Source organism: Thunnus maccoyii, chromosome 7 (assembly GCF_910596095.1).
Source record: "Thunnus maccoyii chromosome 7, fThuMac1.1, whole genome shotgun sequence".
Classification (NCBI taxonomy): Eukaryota; Metazoa; Chordata; class Actinopteri; order Scombriformes; family Scombridae; genus Thunnus; species Thunnus maccoyii.
The window spans coordinates 14,442,181-14,469,338 of record NC_056539.1 but is presented as its reverse complement, the minus strand read 5'-3'; the positions used below and the strand labels follow the sequence as shown (position 1 = coordinate 14,469,338).

The 27,158-nt window shown below is 42.1% G+C and overlaps 1 protein-coding gene across 6 annotated transcripts in view; it reads left to right on the top strand.

The window, feature by feature from the left end:
• tle2b (TLE family member 2, transcriptional corepressor b) overlaps positions 1 to 26,852 on the top strand; it is an 87,830-nt gene extending 60,978 nt beyond the window's left edge. For 4 of the 6 annotated variants that reach the window (XM_042416103.1, XM_042416106.1, XM_042416105.1 and 1 more), the window contains 15 exons: positions 1,431 to 1,505; positions 4,215 to 4,395; positions 5,851 to 5,867; positions 8,564 to 8,704; positions 10,204 to 10,257; positions 13,799 to 13,966; positions 14,507 to 14,666; positions 15,439 to 15,608; positions 17,723 to 17,799; positions 18,763 to 19,012; positions 19,299 to 19,546; positions 20,149 to 20,296; positions 20,900 to 21,050; positions 21,261 to 21,337; positions 24,052 to 26,852. In XM_042416103.1, coding sequence (XP_042272037.1) covers positions 1,431 to 1,505; positions 4,215 to 4,395; positions 5,851 to 5,867; positions 8,564 to 8,704; positions 10,204 to 10,257; positions 13,799 to 13,966; positions 14,507 to 14,666; positions 15,439 to 15,608; positions 17,723 to 17,799; positions 18,763 to 19,012; positions 19,299 to 19,546; positions 20,149 to 20,296; positions 20,900 to 21,050; positions 21,261 to 21,337; positions 24,052 to 24,159 — 2,025 coding nt within the window. In that variant the 3' untranslated portion in view covers positions 24,160 to 26,852. Of the gene's footprint in view, positions 1 to 1,430; positions 1,506 to 4,214; positions 4,396 to 5,850; positions 5,868 to 8,563; positions 8,705 to 10,203; positions 10,258 to 13,798; positions 13,967 to 14,506; positions 14,667 to 15,438; positions 15,609 to 17,722; positions 17,800 to 18,762; positions 19,013 to 19,298; positions 19,551 to 20,148; positions 20,297 to 20,899; positions 21,051 to 21,260; positions 21,338 to 24,051 lie in introns of those variants that run through there. The other 2 variants (XM_042416104.1, XM_042416108.1) reach the window with 2 other exon arrangements.
• The last annotated feature ends 306 nt before the right edge of the window (positions 26,853 to 27,158 follow it).

Here is a 27,158-nt window from a genome sequence, read left to right as displayed (position 1 = left end):
AAAATAAATCACAATGAGGATATGATTTGTGTCTTGTGCATTTCTCTCTTGTACAACGCCATCATTTCATGTCCTTGATGCATTTATAGGTTTCAATCATAAGCATTCTTATCATAGTTTACTAGTGTGGAAAATACAATTTACTTTACTGCCTTATGACCAAAGCAGCTTTTCTGCTTTAACAACCATCACATCAGCTGATGATCAGCTGACCTTTATAGCACCAATGATTTCCTGTCCCCAATAATGAATATGCTGTGAGCTCTGTACGCTTTATATTGGGTCATGTGCTTTCTTTTTTTTACCAAATTATCCATTCAAGGTCAAAAGGAGGTATCTGTGCCACTGGAAACAATACAAAAATACTTAGTGTGGCACTGTAACCTTTCATGATCTCAGACTTTAAAAGTAATAAATTAAGTTGTTTTCAGATCATCTATATCCCATTATCTTCCAAGTTAAAACAGCCAATTCTAAAAAATTCAATTTGTGCCTTCTTATCACTCACCAGCATTATCATCATTTCTGCATATGTGCTTGGCCTCCATTAATTTCATCTTAAAGCTAGCTATATTTTAATTTATGTTTAGAACAAAATAAGTAAGAGAAGCAGGATTATTATTGAAGTTCAATATATTGTTGCATTGTTGCTCTGACTGTGAGCGTGACAACAAAACTATTTAAATTGGAATGAACTCTTGGTATATTAGCTTTATTCCACTGTGTATGTGTGTATACTCCATGTGCGTAGTGTGTGTGTACTGTACCTGGTTTTATGTGTGAGTGAGTGTAAGTACAAATCTGTAGACACACTTCTTTTTGTCTGAATGTGAGTGTGCACTGATGAATGTGTATCCCTGGAGACGGGAAGGTCACAACTCAGTTTGATCAATATTGACACTGCTTGTCTGTGTGTGTGTGTGTGTGTGTGTGTGTGTGTGTGTGTGTGTGTGTGTGTGTGTGTGTGTGTGTTTGTCACACTGTCACACACACATGCGTGTTTGCAGTTGTGTGACTGATTACACTGGGATTTTGTGTACACAGAACTGAGATTTTAGTTAGTGTTTCTTTGAGCATGTGTGTGAGTGCGCAAACCTCACGTGTTTGTGGTTGTATGTACAGTGTGTGTGTTTCTGTTTGTGTTACTTTTATGTCAATGTACCCATTGTGTGAGTACCTGGTTTCCTGGTTGCCCAATTCACACATTTATATTTATGCCCTGTACAAACAGTTGTTTATTTTACACCCTTTTTTCTAAAGTTTCCCTGACTGTACATACAATATACATTATGTTTACACTATATACTGTAACAAATAACATGTACTGTAACCTTGCTTTCTGCTTACTTTCTTTCTCTGGCATTGAATGTGTGTGTGTGTGTGTGTGTGTGTGTGTGTGTGTGTGTGTGTGTGTGTGTGTGTGTGTGTAGCACCAGCAACAGGTGGTCCAAGCAGTGGAGAGGGCCAAGCAGGTCACCATGGCTGAACTCAATGCCATTATTGGGGTGAGTCACCTCCATTCGTCATGACAACATACACACACATACGCACACACATGCGCACACACGGGCACACGCATCAACCAAGGATATTCTGACCATTCTTGAACCGATCATAGTTAGCTGATTAAATTATTTTATCACTGCTATATAAATTTGTAGATCAGACAAATTGATCATTGGATGGGTGAAGTATTAACGTAAACATCACTCAAGGTGTTTATGTTGCTCTTTGGGCCACATGTGGACTCCAGATGGCAATGTTGATCGTGCTAAATCGAGATTCAGTCAGGCAGGGATTATTTTACTAGTGAATGCTGGGAAGCTTTGATAGCATGCTATGAATTAACGTGGGTAATGGACAATTTCAAACTGATTTCTAAATGGAAATTGGCCTTTGAGTGATTATTTTTTGATGTATCCTAGTTTTAGGTGTTTTATGTCCATGGAGTGAGCCAGCTTTAGAATCAGATTTTAAGTAGCAGCTCATTCAGTTTTAAAGGTGCAGAGTGTAGTATTTAGTGGAATCTAGTTGAACGGACTTGGCAGAAATGGAATATATTATTCATAAGCATGTTTTAATTAGTGTATAATCACCTGAAACTAAGAACTGTTGTGTTTTCATTACCTTAGAATGAGCCCTTTATATCTGCATAGGGAGCGGTTCCTCTTCCATGAAGCCCGCCGTATTGCACTGTCATGTTTCTGCAGTAGCCCAGAATGGACAAACCAAACACTGGCTCTAGAGAAGGCCTTTCCCATTTTTCGCGAGTTTTGCAGCCACCCTAGGTTCTCCTGCATGCTGGTCCTGTGGTGGGTATTCAGTTTGTGGCATCCTGCAACCTCACCGCTAGATGCCACTAGATCCTACACACTGCACCTTTAACCTTTAAATATAAGGCTATGTGGGACTGTGTTCCCGTTGTATAAATCCAGGTAGATTGGTAGTGGCAGCAGCAACTGTGATGTTGTGCCCTGTTTGACAATTTCATCAGATGTGGTTCACAATTTTAGAAGATGTAACTCAATATAACAAGAGTTGCAGTAGAAAAGCTGAGGATTAGCAATTTATTAGCAATTACTGCTCTTCCCAGGCTGCTTACCACTAATGAAATGAGTAACTAGTAGTAAAGAGGAATTTATAAAAATTTTGGAGATTGGAGAGGATAATGGGGTAGTGACGTAGTAGAATAGGTAGTGCTTTAATGTTAGTTTTTGCTCAGTCACTCATGAGGGAGACAGAAATCAGTAATCGATAGCAGATTGATCAATTCTACTGAGATTAAATCTTCTCAGATCACTGGTCACATTACTGTCCAACAACAGTACAGTGTACACTGCGTTACCATGTTTGTTCATCAACTGTCTGGACAGCTCTTAAAATGAAACTGCATCTAACATATACAGACTGAAACAACTGATCTAAGCCATAATGTAAAAAAAAAAACATACTTTAACCATAGAGCTTCATTGCTAAACATTGAACACACTCAGACTATCCCTGCACATGCATTCAATATTGCACAGACACCATCACTAATACATAATACACATGCTTATCTACACATATGGGCAATGTCCGTACACACAGATACACATGATGCACCTAAGTGCCACACTAGATGGGGCTTTCCAAGGCTTGTCAGAGCACTGATCACATTACGGTCTACTTAAAGCCCTTTGTTCCTCCCAGCACTACAAACACTGTTGTCTCTAAGGTGTGCGCTTGTGTGTGTGTATGTGAGTCTAACACACCGCCTTGACAAAACAGCACATGAAAACACATCATAATGCTCCCCTCAGGATAATAGCCTTTCTTTATCTGTAGCTGTTCCTTTGCTCTCCACTCTCTCTATCCTCATTGTTTTCTTTTTCCTATTTCTCTTTGTCTTTCTGTTCATTTTCTTTCGGGATTTTCTCATCCGTCCTCTTATAATCTTTTATCATTCTCTTCCTCCTACTTTGCCCCTGTCCTCATTTCTCCTCTTCCATTGTTTTTGCCGTGTCTTATCTTTTCTCTCTCCGCTGCACTTTCCTTCCCTCCTGCGCTCATTTACTCTCTCTCCCTATCTTCTCCCTTAACATTTATCTCTCCTTCACTTTCCATTGCTTCAACCATGATTTCCCTCCGTTTCTCCCCATCATTTACTCTGTAACTTAAACATTTTCTTCCCCTCTCTTTCACCCTATCTATGTTTTCTCTTGGCTTTTGTCTCTTTTCTTTCTCCTATCTTTACTCTTTTATAAAACCCATTCATTTCTTCAATATCTCACTCTTTCTCTGCTTCTTGCTTTCGCTTCCTCCTTGTGAATGCTGATCATTCAATTTCCTTCTGCCCCCCCCCTCCCCCTTTACTTTCCTGCATTCTCGTCCTTGGTGTCTATCTCTCTCACCTCTTAATCCACTAATCTCTTTAACATCCTATCTTCCTTCATCTTATTTTCCTCTCTCACTGTTGAGCTCTCTGTGTGGATTTAGTTTCATTTACCTTTTCCCTTTGTCCCATCTCTCTTGGCCCACTGTTTTTCCAAGCACAACTCCCACTCCCTTTAACTTTTTCCTTCTCTCTCCTCTGTTTTTTTTTGTAACTTTCACCTGCTTATTTTCTATGACTCTCTTCTTTACCCTGTCTTCTCTAACCACCCACCCCCTTGTATGACGCCCTCCTTCCCCAACCCCTCCCTCCCCGCTCCCTTCTTTCCCTGTGGCCACAGCAGCAGCAGCTCCAGCACCTGTCTCACCACGCCCCTGGCATCCCCCTGACGCCACACCCATCAGGCCTGTCTCTGGGTGCGGGGAGCTCAGGGCTTCTGGCGCTGACTGGGGCCTTGGGGGTCTCTGCTCACCTTGCCTCTAAAGACGACCGTAACCACCTTGACGCTGAACATCTCAGAGGTAAAGAATTGTAGAATTTGAACCTTCAGTTTTGTCTCTAAACACAGATTTGAATGCTCTGGCATGGTGGTCTTTAGTCAGGATGAACAACAGGACACTCTGACATTTAGTCACTATAGTCTACAAATAAAATCAGATCAATGATAACAAGTAATATATCAAAAACTTTGAAAACTGCGCCTCTGAAAATAAGCTAGATCATCTTTTCTGGTGCTTTGACTTATAGTTGATGCTGTCATTCACTAGAAGACAATAGAGCCACAGTTCAAACACAATCCAAAGTTCATAGGAAAACAACGCTGGTTTATACTGGAGAAACAGTATGGCAATTTTAATTGAAGGTATTGTGGGAGTTGTGTTGCAGAATTGCATTACAGGCCCTGCAGCCCTGACAGTATACGATAGTAGTTGTGTAGTGAAAATCGGTGTACTTGATTTTGTCTCAGGTCAGTGTACACAAAATGTTTCATTGCTGAAAATCAATTCTGCTATTGAACATTTTGAGAAGATGTTTAGCGAGTTCAATACAAGTGGGTCAGAGTATCAGACTCTGGGAAATCATGCAGAATGAAACCATCAGATTTCCCACATGCAAGAATTCTGTTATTATTGATAAAATGTTTGTATCTCGGCATGTCTGTGTGTACATTTTGTGTTTACTTCAACTACATTTTTTCCATACTAGATATAGCTGTAGAGAGAAACCCTGAACAGCTGCAGACAGTTAATTTTTCTTAATTTAGACAAAATAAAATGCAAAGCAACACTTTATGTCATTTGTGGCATGCAGAATTTCTGTAATTTGTTCAGCAGCTCACCTTTTGGACGGAAATTGAACTTCCTTGTTTAGATTGCTGTCATAATATGGACAGACGCATTCATGGGGCTTGTGTAAATGCAGGAGGAACGCTTTCTCCCGATGAACTTTCATTCACCCCGATAGAATATCTTATCTTTGCGCTCTGTTTCAGGCACAGAGCCAAGAGACTTTCTCATGAATAAACCGAGAGCTAAAAAGAAAGAAAAAAAGAAGGAATGAGTGAGGGTAGAAAAGGAAGGAGATAAAGAGATCAATGTGTTCATATTGGCGTGTTAAGCATCTGTGCGAGAGCTTATGCATGTCTGCAGCTGTGTGCGTTTCTGTTCTTACATACAAGAGAAAAAAATGAGTGAAAAGAGGCAGCAGGGGAAGACAGCGAGCTTTGTCTGGTTGGAGAACAGAGAGAGGGAAGATAGAGAGGGAGAGGAGACTGGAATCACACACAATAGCGGGTCTGTATCTTTATTAGAGAGGAGCAGTCATAGTTCAGCCTAACCTTGGCTGACTGGGGGACTGTTGTTACTATTATCAGGACTGACGTCAAACTTTTTTTTCCCCCCCTTTCTCCTTTCCTCTCTATCTAACTTTTTTCTCTACTCTGTTCTCTTTCCTCCCCTTTCTCCGCCCCGTCCCAGAGGGAGCACCCAGCAGGGTGAGTAGTTGTGTGTGTGTACATTGATATAAGTGTTGTGTACACCCACATTTCACTGTGTGTGTGTGTGTGTGTGTTTGTTTGCGGGCGTGTGCGTGTGACAGTGATAAACTGAGGGAAATGGAGACGCACTGTAAAGTGGCCTCTAAAAAAGGCTGTGTATTGCTGGAGCTCAGCCAGGAGTAGAACAGCTCAACAGCAGCACAATAGCTGCTCAGCGCTATCAACCTTGAGCTTCTCAAGGTTTTCTACATCACACTAACATCTGAGCTCACAGCATTTTGCTGTTATCTGGAAGAAAGTACAAATTTAGTGAATGGATGAACAAGCAACTGTTTGTTTATCAGCACCACAAATGTTCTAGTAATCTAGAGGACTTACAGAACAAGTGAAAAGATTAAAACCCAGTTATTTGCAAATACTTCCCAAACCACTCCAGTTAGCGTCCATAAAAATGAGCGACGCTCGCTCGGAAATGTTTACTTGTATTATGCATTCAGACATGCAACTAGAGCTGAGGTTGCTAAATGTCTGATGTCAAAGAACCATCAAACATTACTTAACCACTAAGACCTATTTGATAAGATGTTTCCCAACAGATTCTTATCTGCAATATTGTTTCTTAATACTATGTGTAGAATTACACCACTGCCATCACTGCAGGAAAGGTGAGCACCTCAGAGCAAGGAGTGAAAGTTATTCAAATTAGTCCTTGGTGTGTATTCTGCATCATGAATGGATAAATGTTCTGAGCACTCCATGACTGACCGACCTTGTCGCCTGTATATAGTATGATGTTTGTTCATATCAGAAAGAGCTTCAGGTTGCTGTAGTCCTACCACTTCAACAGACTGATGAACTTAGCCTGACCTCTAGAAAAAACATGCATTCACAGTCTATTTCAGTGTGTTTCCAACTTTATTTCCTAATGAAACTGTGTATTAGTAGCTACAGTAAACAGTGCAAGAAGATGAAACAGGAATCACTGATGACGTTTCCTTTTGTCTTTCTTGATCTAAAAAGATGGCATGTAGTTATTATACTGATACGTATACATTAATATGACTCATTAGATTTGGAGAGACTGACAGACTGTCAAATAATACAGATATTCAGGGCTCCTTTAATTAAGTGTAAAGGTGAGATGTGAGAGGATGATGTGTCAGGTTAATTGACGGGTTTAAAAAAAATATACAAATTCATCCTGCAGTGAAATATGAAATGTATAAAAGTGTTCATCAGGTTTGTAGTCCCCATTAATCGCCTGGAGAATTAATGCAGTGCAAATGGGCTGATTGAAATTCAGTGGACGTCTATGGCTTGTCCTATTCTCTCTGGATGCAGATTGCTCTGCTTTATGGAAGCCGTGTGAACACTTTCTTACTGTACTAGCTGCAATGGACAGCTGGCCTTCATCAGTGTAACTGTTGATAACAGAGAGAGAGAGAGAGAGAGAGAGGAGGGGGTTAGAGGGAGATGGAGAGTGAAATTGGAAAAGGAAAAAGAGAGGCAGACTAAAGAGGAAGAAAAGAAACAAGAAAAATGGGGAGTGTAAGGTTGTTAAAAAAATACCAGCAGGTCTTTGTTGTGGTTTTTATTGCGAAATGAAAATGATTTAAGAGCGCTACTGACTTAACTTTCCCTCCCTCACTCTCTATCTGCAATGAAACCCTTAGCATAATTTAATTGCTAAACACAATGCTGATTGTTAAGCACCAGGAAAATATTTCTCTCATGAGTTGAGGTTTGTGCTGAACTTAGCCAAGCATTACGGCGTTTGAGAAGGGAGGGGAGAATGCAGGGGGAGAGATGCATATCAATTGCCATTTGTCGAAGAGAGAGAGCCCCGCACCAGTAAAACATCTTGGAATTTTAAATGGAGGGGAAAAAAGGGACAGCAAGAGGAAGTCAGGAGAAGAGTGGAGAAGGCGGAGGAGGAGAAGAAGGAGAAGAAAGAAGAGAGGGAAGTTTGTTGAGCTGCACTGAGGTCCATTGTGTGGTTTCTCCTCTCCTCTTTCCAGCACTCCTTCCTGTCAGCCCCGTGGGCTCCTTCCTGTGTGACTCACTGGTGTGTTAAACCTCACTGTTCTTGTCCTCCCCACAGGGGGACAGAGAATGACAAGTGGCCCTCACCGAACCTCTGGCCCCTGCCCTCACGCAAAAACAACACAATGCTTTGATCGGCTTTTCTGAGCGCTGAGCACCAGGCCAGGCTGTATTGTAAACATGCCTGCACAGCTTTATTGCTCAATAATGAGAGTCATATTTTACATGAGGACTGGTGTGTCGAGGGGAGAGCGCTAATTAGCTTTGTAGGCTGTCCTGTGTGCTTCTAAGGCAACGTCTTAACCTGCTCTGCTTACGTCTGCTGTTCCTGCTGTTTGCTTGTGTGTGTTTGTGTTATCATATGTGTTCGTGTATTTCTGTTCAGTCTTTCAAGTGTGTTTTTGAGCTTATGTCTTTAGAGCGACTGTATATGTGTGTGTATGCGTGTGTGTGTGCATTTGACTGTCCAGTATTTTCTTCACATTATGACCTGTACACTGGCAGGTGTGTTTATCTATTTGCTAGTTTCTATGTCAAATGTGCATCTGGATGTCTTCACCCAAGCTTTTATCACCTCTCTTTACTGTGGTAGTGTAATCCAGTCTGTGAGTGTTCATCTCTTTTATTTGTGCTTATGTCTCTTTCCGCAGAGTAAGTCAGTGTCGTCAACAGACAGTCAGCCCACTGAGGAGCGTCAAGGCCCGTCAGGAGGCTACTCCTCCTCGCAGGGAGGAGCAGAGGCTAAGAGGAGGCGCTGCGATGACAAAGAGCCCCTCCCGCCACACTCATATGTACGTGTTTGTGTTAGTATGTGTCCTTGTCCTTGTAAGACGAGATAAGATGAGCCCTAAATGATGCCAGACATGGCACATAGAGGATACAAGGAAAAATAAACATAAAAATTACATGTAAATAACAATAAACGTATAAACATGCAGCCAACAATTTTAATTAAATGCCATTAGTTCACATGTATGCATCATGTTTAGAGAATAGTTTACAGAAAGCCACATATATACACATATAGTATATGCTGAGGACATCATAGCGTGTGTGTGTATTATGACATTGCCTATGACATTATAGTCCACACCGGGGTCGGAGGCTCACGGCCAATTAGAGTTGTGTTTGATTTGGATGGGTCCAACGGGGAAGAGTAGGGAGCCAGAGGCGATGTAATGCCAGAAGAGAGACGGCCAAGGCAGATAGCTATAATGAATTAGATGGCTGTGTGTTTGCAGTCTGGAGGATTGATTGACACTGGGAGTCTGTCTGTGCAAGACGGCCTCCAGCTAAATCAGTTTGGCATCAACAGCAACAGTCCAAATCTTCCCATTAGTTCAGAGCAAGAACAAGCACAGATAGTTTCCACTTTCTAAATGTTTTTCCTCTCTTTCTCTCTGTCGAGCCACATTACAACTCCCATTTTTCTCTGTTTGCCTTTTGCTCTTCTATATCGCTCTCTGTCTCTTTATCAGCGTCTCTCAATTTCTCTTCTTTTCCCTCTCACTATCTGTCGTCTTTTCATTTTTATTCCATCCCTCATTTCTCCTTTTACTTTTTTCTCTTTTACCGTTTCTGTTTCTCTCTGTCTGTTTCTGTATTTTTGTTCGAGGAATAGGCTGTAGACATAGCCCTGTTTTGGCTCTGTATAATTAGGTACTGATGTCACTCCACACTGATGTCAATAGGAATATCAGGCCATGATCACATCAAAGCGCTGTTGCCATGGTGACTAAGTGCCATCGTTCTCACCCCAGAAAAAGGGAGAGAGAGAGAAAGATGGCTTGGAGAGCGAAAATTTGCCGTGGATGGAGAAAGAGCAACAGTGTGTGTGTGTGTGTGTGTGTGTGTGTGTGTGTGCGCTCGCGCACGTGTGTGTGTGTGTGTGTGTGTGTGTGTGTGTGTGTGTGTGTGTGTGTGTGTGTGTGTGTGTGTCCGTGTCCGTGTGTGTGTGTATGAGAAAGAGATTGAAATAGTGTTTGTATGAGGGAGATTTTTGGTGAAAATATACTGTATATGGTATACAGTATCTCTGTGTTAAATGTTGCATGTTGGACAGGCAGTGGAAGGATGCAAAGAGCAGCCAGAGATATTGATATATCGATCTGTGTGTGCACTTGTGTGTTTGTGCATGTGTCCACCTTTATTATTTAAGTTGTGTATGAACACATACAGTATACAGTATGTCTCTGTAGATGATAGAGAGAAAAATAGCTACCTTAACTAACTAAACAGATATTAAGAAGCCATATATTTCTACTCTGCTTCTGTCTTCTCTGCCCTGCAGGACAGTGATGGAGACAAGAGCGAAGACAATCTGGTTGTGGACGTCTCCAATGAGGTAAGTTCCCTGTCTGTATTTTTTTAAGATTTTTTTTTTTTTTTTTGGCATTTTTGCCTTAATTGGATAGTGGGCAGTGAAGAGGCAGACAGGAAGCAAGGGGAGAGAGAGATGGGTATGACATGCAACAAAGGTCCCTGGCTGGAATCAAACCAAGGATGTTGCGGTTATGTGACCACCAGGGGAACTCCACTTATCTGTATAATTTAAATGATCTTTGACATCCTCATATTTTATTTGCTGTAATCCATTTTTTAAAATAATTACAGTGTATCCAATGACTGTGTGCAAGGTATCAATTGTAGTGATGAAAAGAGAGAATTATCACAAATTCTGTGGTTCACCTCAACTCTACTCAGCTTTTTAGCGTCTTTTGGGTAATTGTTAGTTTTATGGCCCACGGCTTTATTTTTTTGGATCCCTCCCACTGTCAGCATCTTTTTTGGCCTCAGCAGAAAGCTTTTTTCAGATACAAAAAGCTCTACCACACACTACCAGACAGACAAAGTTGTCCTCTGGTTGGTGAACATAGTGGAAAATCAACAGCTAAATATCCAGATATTTTACTCAGACCAAAAGCGCTAAATGATAAGTAATGTTAAATAATTTGTGGCTCTGTCTCTCATTTCTGTTACAGGAGCTTAGCAAATTTTTCCTAAAAGATGAAAATTAAACGTACTGTACATATTTTTTAACTAAAAAAAGTTGTTTTCTTCAATTCCCTAGCAAGCGAAGCTGGAAGAAAATACAGTGCTGTGTGTGCATATGTTGTTGTTCACCTGAAATACTTCCAAAAACAAACCTGAGAAATTATACTTGATTATTGATAATCTATGAATCTACATGACATTAAATGAAAAAGACCAGGGGTTTCATATTACTAAAAGGCCAGTCTTATTTTTGGAGTAATGGTGCTCGTCCACTACCACATGTGATTTACTTTCTGTTTACTGATCGTTTAATGGCCACTTTGCTAAAAAATCATACACTGGTATCCACTAGTCACTGCTTTGTCCTCATCCAGAAGTCATACATTCCACAGAGGGAATAGCTAATATTTAAATCACAGAAGACTTAAGGTCTCTACTTTCTTCTGAGCTATTCAAAATATTCCACTTTTCACTACCAATGTTTACTCACAGTTTTCCATCTCCACTATGGAAACTCCACACATCTCCTCACAGCTACGTCTTTGTGCAAGAGCTGTACATCTCTCTTACAAAAAATATCTTTGATTTCCCTACGAAGCCACAAGTTACAAGGAGCCTTTATCCGACAGAAGCTCTCTGACACTGTGCTGCAGACCACACATGAATAAAGCATGTTACCAACGTCAGGAGGACCAGTGTAGCTTGCGGGAATAACTATAGATGTGCTTGGCACAGCTTGGAAACACCCTCCGTACTCTGCATAACCTCATCTGTCTGGCTGTCGATAGATCAATTACATAGCCACAAAAAAAACACAACACAATTATCGTGTGTGCTAGTTTGTGTGTGTGTGTAAAATTGTTCTGTTTTTAATTCATCTTGATTTAGATTTTACGCCACAAATTAGCCTTTTGTTTATTTTATTTAGTTTTGTTTTTGGCCTCATTTAGATAGTCCTGAGTCACGAGTCACACGGCAGAGTTTTAGAGAAAGCCACAAGTATGTGTGTGCTGTGTGTGTGGAACTGTGAAATGTGAAACGAGTCAGCAGGTACGTAGCGAATTCAGCTTTCCACTGCAGTTTCCTTGTAAATAGGAAGAGCTCCTATGTAAGCTCATTATCAGCCGCCACTGTTTGTGTTCTACTATGTCTGTCCACACACACACACACACATGCACACACATTCACTAATACTTGGTTCCTAACTATCTCGTTTTATCTTTCTCTTCTGTGTATATTTTTGTTCTCCTTCCAACCTCCTTGAAGCCTCTCTCAATTCTTCCATCTCTCTGCTCTCTTTTTCCTTTCACTCCTTCCTTCCCACTCCTCTCACCCCGCTCCACCTCCTCCTTTTCTCCCTCCCTTCTCTCATTAGATAACCACAGTCTGGTTCATTTAATATATGCAAAGCCGTTTATGCCCCTGGAATATTTTAGTTCTTTAAATACTTCACGCAGTGTACCAAAATATGTTTTATCTAAGCCCTCTGTATTTTGATATTGCACACAAAAGCGGAACCGGTCTCTTGTGTGATTTGGAAACTGGTACAAAAGCAGAAAGAAAAAAAAAGTGACAAATGTGGGAAATGGCAGAAAAAGGGAGGGATGTTCTCTGGTGAATGGTTTGTGTGTGTGTGTGTGTGTGTTAGTGTGTCTTAAGTCCTTTTCAGGGACACACAGCAGATTTGAGACCAGTTGATTGGGAACGGCTTGTGCAATTGGGGACAAAAGTCATGTCCCCAATTGGTAGAACTGATTTTTGGGTGAATGGTTAAGGTTAGGGTAAGGGTTAGGTTTAGGCAAGTAGTGGTATTTAAGTAAACCTGTGTGTGTGTGTGTGTGTGTGTGTGTGTGTGTGTGTGTGAGAGAGAGACTGAGAGGAAGAGAGAGAGAGAATGTACATGCATTCGTTTAAACATACATGCGAGCCTGCAAGTATGAATGTTCGTGCGTTCCTAAGTGCAGATGAGTATGTATGTATACGGCATGTAAATGGCTGTGAGTGTGTTAGTAGACGAGCTTGTATGTGTGTGCGCATGCGTGCGTACGTGTATGTGTGTGTGTGTGTGTGTGTGTGTGTGTGTGTGTGTGTGTGTGTGTGTATAAGCACTAAAATGTCTGTGCTGATCACTGTGACCCAGTGAGAAATGCTTACTCCAGCACTCTGTTCTGGGGGAGGCAGCGCTGGTTCAACAGTGGCTCCAGTGATGAAAGCAGCCTGTAACAGCAACATTATCTCCAGGCCCATTCACTACTGTACCAGCGACAGTGACAATCTCTACTGTTTCATGTAATGTTCCCTGAGCTCCGAGTCCCTTTACAGATCACAATACATACTGTGACACCAGAGGTTATATTGTATCCATTAAGTAAGAATCTGCAGCATTTTCCTATAAGAAAGTGTGAAAGCCTTTATATCTGCAGCCACACCAGAAGAGACGTGTTTGCAGGTCTTGCAAGAGAAACTGAATTTTTTGGCTTAAATAGAAGACGCACCATAAAATTTAACACTGTTAGATATATAAAAGTGGATATTATTTTGATACTTAATTCACATTGGACATTTCAGCCATTTTTTAATTGCTTTGAATCTATTTTGCCTTTCCCTGGTTGGGAATCACTAATCTGAAGAAAAAGACATTACATACTGGTGCACTTGTTATATAGTAGTGCAGTGGTATAATAAGTGCAGTGAAAAAATACTACTAAACTTGTTATCATCAGAAATGTCACATCATAGTGATGACATGCAGTGAAATGGACTAGGAGAATAGTTCAGCACAACAACAAAAGAGTTTTTGCGTTTTGAGGGAGCATCCTAGACTGAGAAGAAATATTTTATATTCTGGGTGGACGTTTGAATCCCTTTTTTCATCTCTCTTTGCCATTCAGGAGCCCAACTCTCCTGCGGGCAGCCCTCCTCACTCCCCCCATGGGAATGGGTTAGACCGGGCTCCTACCCTAAGGAAAGAGCTTCCAGGCTCCTCAGGCACAGGAGAGGCCCCCTCCACCCCAAACCCCTGCAGCCCCACCCCAGGAAAGGGCAAGGATCCTGCACAGGTACAGTAAGATAATACATCTTAGTAGCAAAACCTGTCAGCCTTCCCACCATTCGTAGGGAGTTGCTGCTCTCTGCTGACTGGGAAGGAAGGCTCGGACTGCTTTTCTTTTATGCTAATATATTACAGCCTTTTTTCTATGATAATAAAATGATATTCTTTTTCACTTTGTACCCGTAGGTTGTCCATTCTTGTTACATGTAATGCCATAATTTATGGTGTTTCACTTTGGGAACAAAAACACTTAAATTCATACAAGGCTGAACTATTGCATATTAACCAATTCTTGTCCCATTAAATTACATTGAGCAGCAACATCAATGTCTAGTACAGATACTTTAGTTTTTGTAATTGATATGCCAGTGCCACTGAGACAATTTCTTCTCTTTTCATTGAGATTGGTCTAATAGTGACTAACTGTCCTTCTGTAGGGTAGTCTAATAAGGCGGTCTTGAGCGTCTTAAGCATTATTTGTGTTAAGTCATATTACAGATTAGCCATGTAATATTTTTGTCATATTTATTGCTTGACTTTTCCGCAGATGGATAAGTCCCAGTCTCCGTTGTCCAAGTCTGGCACCCCATCCCCATCCCACCGTGAGGCCCTTACCCCTGGAGCACCAGGAGCCCCTGGAGCTCCCGGTCCCAGCACCTCCTGCCTTCGCCTGGTCAGCAAAGCAGCGTCGGCTGCAGACCCCCTTGGTAAGACTCTCCTGGCTGTTAACACAAGCTTGATGATATTTAAAATCTAAAAACTATTTTTTATATTGTAGCTGTCAGGAGCTTGGTAATAACTGGCTATGACTACAATAATGTAGTACACACATTCCTAACTTTGCTTACTGTATTTGTTACCAGTTACAGAGAAAAAAGTAGTCCAATACAAATTATCTTTTCCTTACCTAAAACTGTAATGTGATTATTTTACCCATCACCCAGTAGAGAAAGCAATTACATTACTCATTACTTACCTTCTAATTTTGCTGCTTGACTAGTTGGGACAAACTTAGACTATTATGACTTTGATGGGATTTGCACCTAGTTTACCTCTGCCCTTCATGCCAAATATCCTCTTGTTCCTCAGTTTTTCCATTTCATCATTTGTTTATGCTGTGATATTACTGTTGTCTTGAAATATGATGAAAGTTTATGGTTTTGTGCCAAAAGTAAGAAATAAAATGTACCTAAGGATTGACTTTTTGAATATTAATAATAAAAAATATGAGTTCATCCTGACTCAAACTATCACCCTTGTTCTCTGGAGCAATGTTCTCAACCCCTTTCTGCTGTATTTGAACTCCTCTGAGGCCAGCAGTGAAGACCATGGTCATACTGGACTGCTCTCTGTTCTCAACCTGTGTAGCTGTATGCCTCTCTGTGACTGTGTTTGTGCTTGTGTATTATGTATTATGTATTGTTCCCCCTCTTTATTTCCATCCTTCAATCCCTCCTTCCTCTTTCCCTCCCTCCCCAGCTCTCCGCAGTCCCATGTCTGTGCCCCCCGGTTCATACCCGGCTCATTTTGGCGTGGTGTCCCACGCAGGACTGAATGGGGAGCTGGCCAGCCCAGGAGGTTTTGGTGGGGCTCTTACTCTTTCCCCACAAATCAGCGCAGCAGCTAGCGCCTACTCCCGAAGCCCCATGGTGAGTAAAGGCCAAATCATTTTTCTTTGTCAAGGTTTGATTTATAGTTCAGAATCAGATGCAACCCTCTGACTGTCACCACCTCAAAAATAGATGAACTTGTTGTACGTTATCTGGTAGTGTTGTGCATTCATTATATACTCAAAAGTTATCCTGTTTACATTCTTTAATTCATTGCGATAAGGAGTGACAGTCATAGAGAGAAGTTTTGCAATTGTAATGTCTTATCTGGATCACAAAATGTTAATCGGTGTAGTGTCACTGAATAAAAGATTAGTCTTTCCTCGACCTCCTCCATGTTGTCTTCAGTATCAGTACACACATCTGCTGTCAGAAACATGTACACGTAAAGTAGCCCAAGCAGCTCTGTAGTTACATTTTTGAGGATGTGCATGTCAGCAGCGTCGGGATCGTTCATGTATCTATGGAGCCTCTGCACGTTGCTCCCACAGGACTTCAACATAACTCAGCCTTAATGCAGGATGTTCTCTGCAGTGCCCCGTTCACCACCCTGTCACCAGTCTGGGGAAAGGCAGTATGCTCACAACATCACATATTAGTGTCAGCACGCTCACACACTTCAGCACAGTTTTTAGAGTACAGACTCTATTTGCTATTTTCTGGTCAGCCTCCTTGTTTCAATTCTGCTTTGGAGTAGAATGATTTTATTTACTTTCAGCTATTGTTTCATTGCTGTCATTATATGAAATAATTGCACCTTTATCTTTTAGAAAATGGATTAGGTTAAATTAGGGATGTCCATGATTAATTGATTATCTATTAATTGCTGTTAATAATTTTATTGATTAAAAATATATTAACCGATAATGCAGAAGACGAGGGACTTGCAGTGTAACTGTCAGAAAACGTTCTGTAGATTTACTGTAACTTAGTACCTGGTTGGAGCCTCTTACTCTTTAATAAGGTGGGGTTACAGGTTTGGTGACCGCCCATAAAGACTGCACTAATAAAACAAATACACCTCTCTACCATCCAAGGAAGAAAAAAGTCACAGTGTGCCTCGATCTGCTCACTGTGTCATGTTGAGGAACTCAAAGTTGTTGTTTGGCAGATGTCCAGTTTAGCTATCTAATGCTAAACTAGCATCTTGAACAGAAGCAGCTGCTCAGATAATGAAGGCTGAGAGCTGAGTGTCAGACAGCAGAGAGCAGCGCTATGATGCTAACGTCCAGGACAAGCAGGACTTTAATTAGACGTTTCCAACAAAATCAGCACAAAAGAGATGAACTGTATAAGCGACACTCCCTTCCTCTCAGTATGAATGCATGCTAGCAGTGGCAGTAAATGTTAAAAGATAAAGCTAGATAAAGATAAATTTGGAGTGACAGTATTTGTGCGTCTGTTCAGCTGAGCAGCTGTTTCCAGCAGCTGGACTAACGTTTGCTACAGTGAACACACACATTACTCCATCATGGAGATCTGGCATGCAGATTCTTTTATATAAAACCAGTCAGACTGAAGTCTGTCTTGGAGTAACCTGTTTTACATTTATACGATATTTACTATTGAAGTTTGCAGCAATTTTGATTAAATGTTAATCAATTGTTAGATATGTCCAACACATCTACTCTGATCTAATTATGTCCTCTAGTGAAGCTGGAAGTTGTACAACCGTTTGTTGTGTTTAATACTTTGGATTTTATTGTGCCAGTTGTTGAATAGATGGCAACAGACCAGAGTGGGAGCTCAGTAATTTTAAATTAAGTCATTATTTTGTGTTATTTAATTTGTCATAAAAGTAACTTGGTGTTTACTTTATCTGGTCTTTGAACTAATTACTAATGTAGCCTACTCTGATTTTGTGTCAAACATAGGTCATGTCAGTGGTTAACATGGTTTTATAATGGAAAAACGTCCAGCCTATTTCATAAGTTGTTAATGATTAACTGATAATCGATTGTTAACACAGTCGACTATTGATTTAAGAAATTGCTTAAAATTTGTATCCCTAAGTTAAATGAATGTATATAAATTTTGTCTTTACTTGTACTTTACAGCTTTTAATGCAAGTTATCTGGAAATAAGCTGGTATTTTTTTAAAGTCAGTCATTTTCAAGATTTTAATAGTGTGTCCACTCTTTTGTTCCCACCAGGTCGCATATGACTCTCGGTCTCACCTGAGGGCCCCAGGGCTGTCCTCCTCTCTGCCTGGATCATCTGGTGGCAAGCCGTGAGTTTGTATTTCTTAAGCTTTTCTGCTCCTGCATGTATGCAACATGAACAAATGTATAGAGCTTACTGAGACTTGTGTTTATTACTTTCCTTCAAATAGAAAGTATTTATTGTCTGTTTACATCTGCTCACTGTTGATATTCAATTTTGCTATAAAAATTTGATAGGTACTGTATTTGGTAGAAGCATTACTTCCACCAGTGTGTACATGTTTAACACAAGTACTTGCATTATATTCATCAGTTAAATTTCTTCACTATTGGCAGTGATTATAAAAAATGGAGAAAAAAGTCATGTCAGGCTAAAAATTTTAAGATAGAGATGATTACACATACGGTGGTTTAAACTAGCTCAGTGATAATCCATTTGGAACAGATAGGAATCAGTAGTAGTTTCAGAGCACCTCCTCCAACACACTTGCACATATTCCCTGTGCTTTACTGAAGGAGGAATTGTGTTGTTTTTGTCATTCGTTGCAGAGTAGCAATTCATTCTTGCAGTGCTAATTTGAAATCATAAAACAACCTTGGCTCCAAACTGCTACAGTATTGATCAGGCATTAGCAATGCCACACTGACTCTGCCCTGTAATACAATCCACCATTATGCGTTCCCGCTTACAGTTACAGTGGGTCAAGTAATTGCCAGAATCCAGGCAAATATAACTGGTGTTCCAAGGCCATAACAGTGTTTACAGTCCTCACAACGTCCACACTGACGTACGCGGTTGTTAGTGTGCTGTGTATCCACCTGTCACTTTTCTGGGTTCACCCACTCACTTGTTTATTCATTGATTGATTAATTCATTCCCTCTCGTTCCTCCCGTCTTTGGCCCATTTCTCCAGCCCTTCAATCTTCCTTGCAGTACTTACTTTCCATATCTACGTTTATTTTTAGCTGCAGCTCTTTAGTTCTGAAGTATTGATTTATTTATGTTCCCCTCGTTTCTATCTTCTCTCCAGCGCCTACTCATTCCACGTGAGCGCGGACGGCCAGATGCAGCCAGTGCCCTTTCCCCCCGACGCCCTGCTGGGCCCGGGAATCCCTCGCCACGCCAGGCAGATCCACACCCTGAACCACGGAGAGGTGGTGTGTGCCGTCACCATCAGCACCTCCACACGCCACGTCTACACGGGAGGCAAGGGCTGCGTCAAGGTGTGGGACATCAGCCAGCCAGGAAGCAAGAGCCCCATGGCCCAGCTGGACTGTCTGGTGAGACACGAGGGAGGAAGGAAAGCAGGAACACAAAAGTATTAAAAATAGAGATGGGTACACACGCAAACATTCACGTATCAGTCCGTGAAAGAAATGTGTGTATGTACAGTGTGTTTACTGAGCTGATTTTATTTTATTTAACATGTCATATTTAATCAAAATGTCCACATTAATTTCCTGAATTTCATGTTACTATCTGTCTCATAATGACTTATATAGTTTTTTTCCTTGATCCAGTTACAACAAGCCTAATCAAACTGGTTTCCTTATCTCGTCCAATCAGAACAGGGATAACTACATTCGTTCCTGCAAAATACTCCCCGACGGACGGACCTTGATTGTCGGCGGGGAAGCCAGCACACTGTCAATCTGGGATTTGGTCACGCCCACCCCACGCATCAAGGCGGAGCTGACGTCGTCCGCTCCCGCCTGCTACGCTCTGGCCATCTCCCCTGACAACAAGGTCTGTTTCTCCTGCTGCAGCGACGGCAACATCGTCGTCTGGGACCTTCACAACCAGACCCTGGTCAGGTAAGAGGAGGAGAGGGAGGAGAGGACGGGAAAAAAAACATTAAAAATATGATGTCTCGCCACCACAAATAGAGTCTAGTCAGGCGAGAGCACACAGGGGAGAGAGAGGAAGGGCGGGGAGAGAAAAGGCTGGAGGACGTGGAAACATTTCAGGAACTTCTGGAGGATAGAGGAGGAGAGGAAAGGAGATGAAATATGGAAGAAGAAAGAGGGAGGGAGGAAATATCTTTGCAGTCTGGGGCCTCCTCAACCAACCCCATCGTCAGCTAAGGAGAGGATGGATGAATTAGCCATAGGCGATGTGGATGGGATGAAACAGCCAGATTCTGGCAAGGTAGGACAAAAAGGAAGAGGAATTGAGAGGCAGATGTGGAGGGAAGATTGTGGTTAGGATGAAGAGGGAGGAGGAACAGGAGAGAAAAGCAAATCAAGAGTGGGTGGGGTGAGGGCAGTGGGCTCCACGGGGAGGGAAGGATTAAAATATATTCAGTCTGACACCTTCAAGAGAAAAGAGGCAAAGGAACACACAGGAGGCAGAGTCTGTGTGTGTGTGTGTGTGTTTTCAGATGTGTGTGAAGCTCTTGTGTGTTTCCTCCCTGCAGGCAGTTCCAGGGCCACACAGACGGAGCGAGCTGCATCGACATCTCCAACGACGGCACCAAGCTGTGGACGGGAGGGCTGGACAACACGGTCCGCTGCTGGGACCTCCGAGAGGGACGCCAACTCCAGCAACATGACTTCACCTCGCAGGTAAACACACACACACACACACACACATATAAAGAAATTTCCGTAAAGACATGTACACACTTGCATCACATGGTCATATACACACACAGTGACATGAACACACACACTCTGTGTGCCTTTCTCAGTCACTCCTCACTGTCACAACAGAGCTATATAGAGTTCACCACTGTTGTCAGATGAGTTTCGATCCGCTGTGTAATGACTTTCTCTCTCGCTTGCTGTCTCTCTACATCTCCCACTTTCGCTCTCTCACTGTTTTTCTATTTCTTAATTCGCTCTATATTTACCTCTCTTACGTCATTCTGCTCTCTGTTTTTGTTCCTTTTTTTTGCTTTCCACCATCTTTAATCAACATCTTTCTTTTCCTTAATATCCAACTAACCCCCTCAATACTTTTCTGTCCTCACTTCCTCCTTCTCCCTGTTGCTCTTCTTTCATCAACCTTATCGTCTTTCTTCCCTCTTCACCCATTCCACCTTTTGTTTTTATATCTACACCCTTCATCTTCTGTCCTCCTTCCTCATATTCCTCTCTCTGAATTTCACTTTCTACCATCATTCACCTTCCTTTGACTCCCTCCTTTCTTCCCCTTTCCGTCTCCAGATCTTCTCTCTGGGTTACTGTCCGACAGGCGAGTGGCTGGCTGTGGGAATGGAGAGCAGCAACGTGGAAGTCCTGCACGTTTCCAAACCTGACAAGTACCAGCTGCACCTCCACGAGAGCTGCGTCCTCTCCCTCAAGTTCGCCTACTGCGGTACGTACTCATACACACACACACACACACACACACACACACACAACTTGGCTTGGTTCCTAAATGTTTTTAGCATACTTGCAGCCACTGACGCACACTTATCGCTCCTCTCCAGTGTATTGCAGTTTATGCACGCAGTATATTATGCCTCCATCACCCCTTTCCCTTTGTTTGACCTGAAACACTGTGTGTGTGTCTGTGTTATTTCAGGCAAGTGGTTCGTGAGCACAGGAAAAGACAATCTGTTGAATGCATGGAGGACACCATATGGAGCTAGTATTTTCCAGGTGAGAGATGAGTTGCAGTGCTCTGTTTGGGGCTGCAGAGTGATCTTTTTGTCAGTGTGGATTGTGTTACCAAATGCAAGTTATCTCTGCTTCCTGTTCCTAAACTCTCTCTCCCTGTAACTCACACACACACACACACACACACACACACACACACACACACACACACACACACACCCCTACAGGCAAAAGAGAGAAAATGATGAGGGGGTTTGCAGGGAGAAAGGGAATGATAAACATTTTTTTTACATTCCAGATTTGTTGATCCAAGGTGACTTGCAGGGGTTTATGAGAGGGTGCAGACTTCCAAACGTGCGCACACACACTCGCACACACACAGACACACACACACACACAACACAGAACAAATGCAATAATTCCATCCTGTCCAATTGCTCCATTTGAGGAAACATTGAAAAATGAATATGCAGGGATGCAATATTTTTAGCTGAGCCAGTTCATCTGAGTGTGAATGAAACTAGCCAAGGGAGATGAAGGTACTTTTAAGCTGAGAATTGTTTGTGTGCATGTGTGCGTGCACGAGCGTGATATGTGTGTGTGTGTGTGTGTGTGTGTGAGGAGTGTGGCTGTCATATTTCTGTAAGCTACAGTGGGCAGCAGGGTTGGCGGCTCCTGTCTCCCTGTGGACTGAAAGGAGAATGCTGGCTATCTACTTTGTTATCCAAATGCCAAACGTTTCTCCTGCCAAACAGTTCCCTCCTGTCACCGTGTTACACAGAGCTGCTCTCTCTCTCTCCTCCTCCTCCTCCTCTCTGCTTTATCGCTGTCCTTTCCAGCTTCTGTCTTCTGTCCTTGCTTCTCTTTAACCTCCCTCTTGCTCCTCTCTTGCTCTGTCTACACCCATTTTTCCTCTTTCTGTCTCTTCTCACCTCTGTGTTTATTGTTGTCCTCTCCTTCTGTGCGCTTACTCATTTTTATCTGTCTTTCCTAATCTGTCTGTGCCTCTATCCTCACTTTTTTCTCTGTCCTTGTCTTTCTGTTTATCCCTGTCTTTTATATCTTCCTCATCCATATTGTTTTAACCTTTTTCTCTTAGACTATGTCTTCACTTTTATCCTCTCTTGTTCTCATTCATTCCTACCATGTTTCTGTTCTTTTTCTGTTCTGTCTCATTTTTATCAAGTAAGCTTTATAAATGTTAGTATTACATTACAGCCAAAACTAAATTACAATAACACAACATTATAATCACACATTTTCATTAAGAAATAGATCACAAGAAAACATAACTAAACAGTACAATCCCACAGACATACACAGTTGAGCACAAAACGCTAGAACAAAGAAGAACAAACGAGTGATCTCATGGGTTTTCTCTTTGGTTGTAGCACGCTGATACATATTTTTCAACCCATTTAGCTAAACTCTCTCCCAAAATGTAGCAGTGTTAGTTACCCTCTAGTGTCGAAACGATCGATTAGAAGTCGAATTAATCAATTATTTGATTGTAATCTAGTATTAGCTTGTCAAATGTGAGGATCTGTTTTGCTTTTTATCACTGTAAATGGAATATCTTTGGGTTTTGAACCGTTGATTAGACAAATCTGTCAACTTGTGCTCTAGAAAACTGTGATGTGAATTTTTCAATAATTTATAGACCAAAGATCTGTCAATGAATTGTGAAAATATTATACAGATTATTATTCGATAATGAAAATAATCATTAGTTGCAGCTCAAATCTGTTGTTGAGTCTGTTCATCATTAAGGTTTTCTCAGCTTTTTGTCAGCTTAAGGTGAGAAAGGTGCTTTTAGGCCAACTCACAATTTTTTGTCCGCTAGGTCTGCTTCTTTTCTTTTTCATTGTGTATAATTTTGATTATTTTTGCTAATTTGATGTTGTCTTAATGTTTCTCTGTTTTACTACATTTTATCTCTCTCTCTCTTTCCATCTCTGCTCTAACCCCTCTCTTTCCTCTCTCCCAAACTCATCCGTTGGCTTGTCATTGCCTCCCTCCCTCCTGAACGCTCCCCCCCGCTATCTTGGTGTAGTATGAGGGATCCTGTGTGAAATGGCCTCTCACCGGTGGCTTGAAGATTGACAGCCCTGCTGTGCCTGTAGCTGGGAGGGAGGGAGGGAGGGAGGGAGTGAGGAAGGGGAGAGGTTCTCAGAGACGAGGAGGAGGAGCCGTCATGAGAGAGGGGGGCGGAGCAAAAGGGGAGTCTAAGAGGATGGAGAGGGAAGAGGAGGAGGAGGAGGAGGAGAGTCAAGGAAGAAAGGAAGGAAGATAAATGATGATAGAGCAGTGGGAGGAGGAGGAGGAGGGGGGGAGCTTTATATCATCTAAAGCCAGGTGCCCAGGTCTGGCTTTTCAGACATAGAGGAGAAAGAGGAAAAAAAAAAGAAAGGATTGTGCATTTTGCCAGTTCACGCAGACCATCAGACTTGTGATGCTTAAACCTGCAGTTGGTGAGCAGTGAGTCTCACATTGAAACAGACATATGAGTCAGCATCCTGGAGCTGTAGAGTTGTCTGTTTGGAAATAATTGCCGACTGTTTTGAAATGCAAATATGTCTTGTATGATTGAGTATTAAGTGATGAGTCATATCTTTTCTAACATCTCGCTCTCTTTGTGTTTGTGTCTCTCCGTCTGTCTCCATCCATCTATCATCACATACCTCTCTCTCTCTCTCTCTCTCTCTCTCTCTCTCTCTCTCTCTCTCTCTCTCTCTCTGTGTCTCGTCCGCTCCCAGTCCAAGGAGTCCTCGTCTGTGCTGAGCTGTGACGTCTCCCCGGACGACAAGTACATAGTGACGGGCTCCGGGGACAAGAAGGCCACGGTGTATGAGGTGGTGTACTGAGGGCCGGGACGAGATGGGAAGGGACAGGACGGAGACTTTTGGGGTGGTTTTTTGGGGGGACATGGGTTGGGGGAGGGGGGCAAGCAGTTGCCCTGCCAACCGCTCCAGATTACCATTACATCAGCAACAGCAGCACTTCCGTCTCAGCTCTTGCTTTCTTTCCAAAGGACTGAGTCCTCCTGACCCTCACCCCTAATACATCACCCCCTCTCACCCTTTTGCTGTGATATAAGCTACTGTGGAAGCTCCCAATGCCCCCTCCCTCCTCCTCCTTTCCACTTTTAGCCCAAGGATGAGGCATGATAGGAGAGAGAGAGGTAGAAGGGGAAGCAGCGAGATAAGAAGGACAAAGGAAGAGGGCGGTGGTGCATAAAGAGAAAGACAAGAAGGAGGAGAGAAAGTTAGAGTGCGGAAGGAAAATAAATGAAAAGGAGGAAGAGGAGGAGGAGGAGAAGGAGGGAGGCAGGGTAATTAGGGCTGTTTCCTGATTAAGAGCTCAGTGGAAGGGAGGCCCCCAGAGGAGGCGCAGAGCGGCACTGTGGGAGCGCCAGCCAGGAGCACTGATACCACACAATCGATTCATTAGCCAGACAGTGGAAGCCTTAATGAGGCTGACGCCGCAGCTCGCTCTCCCCAGCGAGAGGTGTCAGGAGCTGGGGAACGATGACGCTCCGAGATGGAGGGGCGGAGGGGGCCGCTTCAGATATCCACATACACTGTCATGAAACATAGACCTGCTCACACACACACATATATACACACACACACACACAAGGCGCACGTCATTGGGCAAGAGTATACGCACGCACACACGCACACACATATATACCCCCTTGAGGTAATCGCAGGAAGAGAGAAACACACACACACAACACACACAGAGCACCCAATTAAACATTCATCGCTGCGCTTCCCGTCTCACTGCTTAATATCTATTTTATTTTGGTCTGACAAAGGCAGCGTCTAATGAGCAGCCGAGTCAATGGGATTCTCCCAGGGCCCAGAGACACAAACAGAGAACATCAGCCGAGCTGTTCCCTCTAATTCCTCTGGATTGTTCTCCTGACACCGGGCGCTGCACTCACTCTCATTAAAGGCACTGTCAGCTAGATGAAGTAGCAGCACGCAAACTTCACTGTAAGGCAGACAAGAGGGCAAATTAACACGACCCGATTACGCTATCATCAGCAGCCAACTAAGCAGCAACTAATCCGATACCTTTCAAATTTTATGCAACTAGTTGCTGTTTTCATTTGCAAACCAGATGAGATTACGTGTTTCTCAGAGTCATCATCTCCATCACTGCCTGCTGATGTGCTAGTGTTCAAAGTGCTCTGGTTAAAATCTTGTTTGATAAGCTATTGATTGCTATTAATTGAGATGCTAAACCACCTTAAACCTGATTCTTTCTTTTCAGTCCTCCTTGTATCATATTCCAAACCGGCAGGCAAACTGTATATCAGAGCTCTCCGCTTCTTTAGAACATGCGTCACCAATGTGTACATCTAAAAAGGCACATTTCAAGCTTTTTTTTTCTTTTTAATACCCATTTATTTCAGTATTTTTTATGAATAGTGATTGCTCGTCTTACGTAATAATATGTTTATTGTATTGGGGTTTGCCTATGACTGCGTTTCTGGGGGGAGCAAACAGAGAGGGATGCGCACACACATGCAGACGTAAAATCAAGTGGAACACAGGTGGGAAAAATTATTTTTGTTCTTTTAATTTTTTTTTTTTTTCTTTTGTATTATTTTTGGTTAAATCAGTGTATCTTTATCCTTGGTGATAGTGACAGGCAGAGAGGGTGTACAACATCAGCAGTCCAGTGTAAAGAAAAAAAAACAAAGACCCTACATTTGGGAGAAAAGTTCCTCCGTCTACCGTTTGCTGTTTTTGTTTTTATCCCCCTTTTCCAAAACTAAGTGGTAGTAAGCGTACTTTAGTCTGTTTTCAGTCCTTATTGTGTAATTATACTACGTTTCTGTTGAGTCTGTGGTCTGTGTACAGCAGGCGATGGCGATACAGATTTAGCCATCGAAGAGGTCCCACTTTTTACTGCATGCTTGTTGCACTACGGCTCCACTTCTGCTGATAGAACGAGATAAATCTGATTTTACTCAATGGTCTCACAGCCACAAGCTTCACAGGAGGATGAATTTTACATTACAGTATGCAATTTAGTTCTGTTGTATAAAATTTTAGCAAGATTTGTCTGTTTCTCACTGCAGCGTTAATGCAGGATTGGAGAATTACAAGGGGACTTCTACAATGGCTCAGAGATAATCTGTACAGTTCAATGCCTTTCCCTGCCTCTTTCCCTTCCTGTCAGCCACAGGCAGACCTAAACAATATTCTCATACACAAGCTTGTATACTACTCAGAATGATGCTGTATAATGGCTATGCATTTGGTGGTATAGCGTGAATATTTGGGACATTGTATTTGATACTCTTCTTTAACTGTCAGTAACGTCTCTCCCCTGCCTGTGCTTTCTCTGTTCCAACAGTAAAAAAAAAAAAAAAAAAACACTTTTTTTTTCTCTCCGTTTCACAAGCTCATGTTTGTTTCTCCTTTAAAAAGCCAAGGAACTTTTTTTTTAATGCACTGTGTCTTCCCTCCTAATGTGTTTCCCAAGTGCTGTACAAGAAATACTATGTGTGAAAAATAAACCAAACTTGTGTTCATCCTTCCAGGCGTCTGCTGTTTTTATCTTTTCCCCCTCTGAGATATTAAATGTTTAAAGAAAAAGCCCAAATAACCAAAGAGGAATACTTTATTCTCTCAACATCGTGAACCAGTTTTGTCCAGTTTCAAATCACAGGTTTTTTCATTGTTAATTCTTCCTGAACACTTCCTCAGTCACTCAGATGAGGAAATAAACTTTCTGCACAGTCCAAAAAAAAAATTTTTTTTTAAAAACTTTTCAGTATCCTGCAAAAAAGAAACTCAATTTACAACAGCTCTCAGTGGTTTGACTTTCTCCACTTGTATTACAC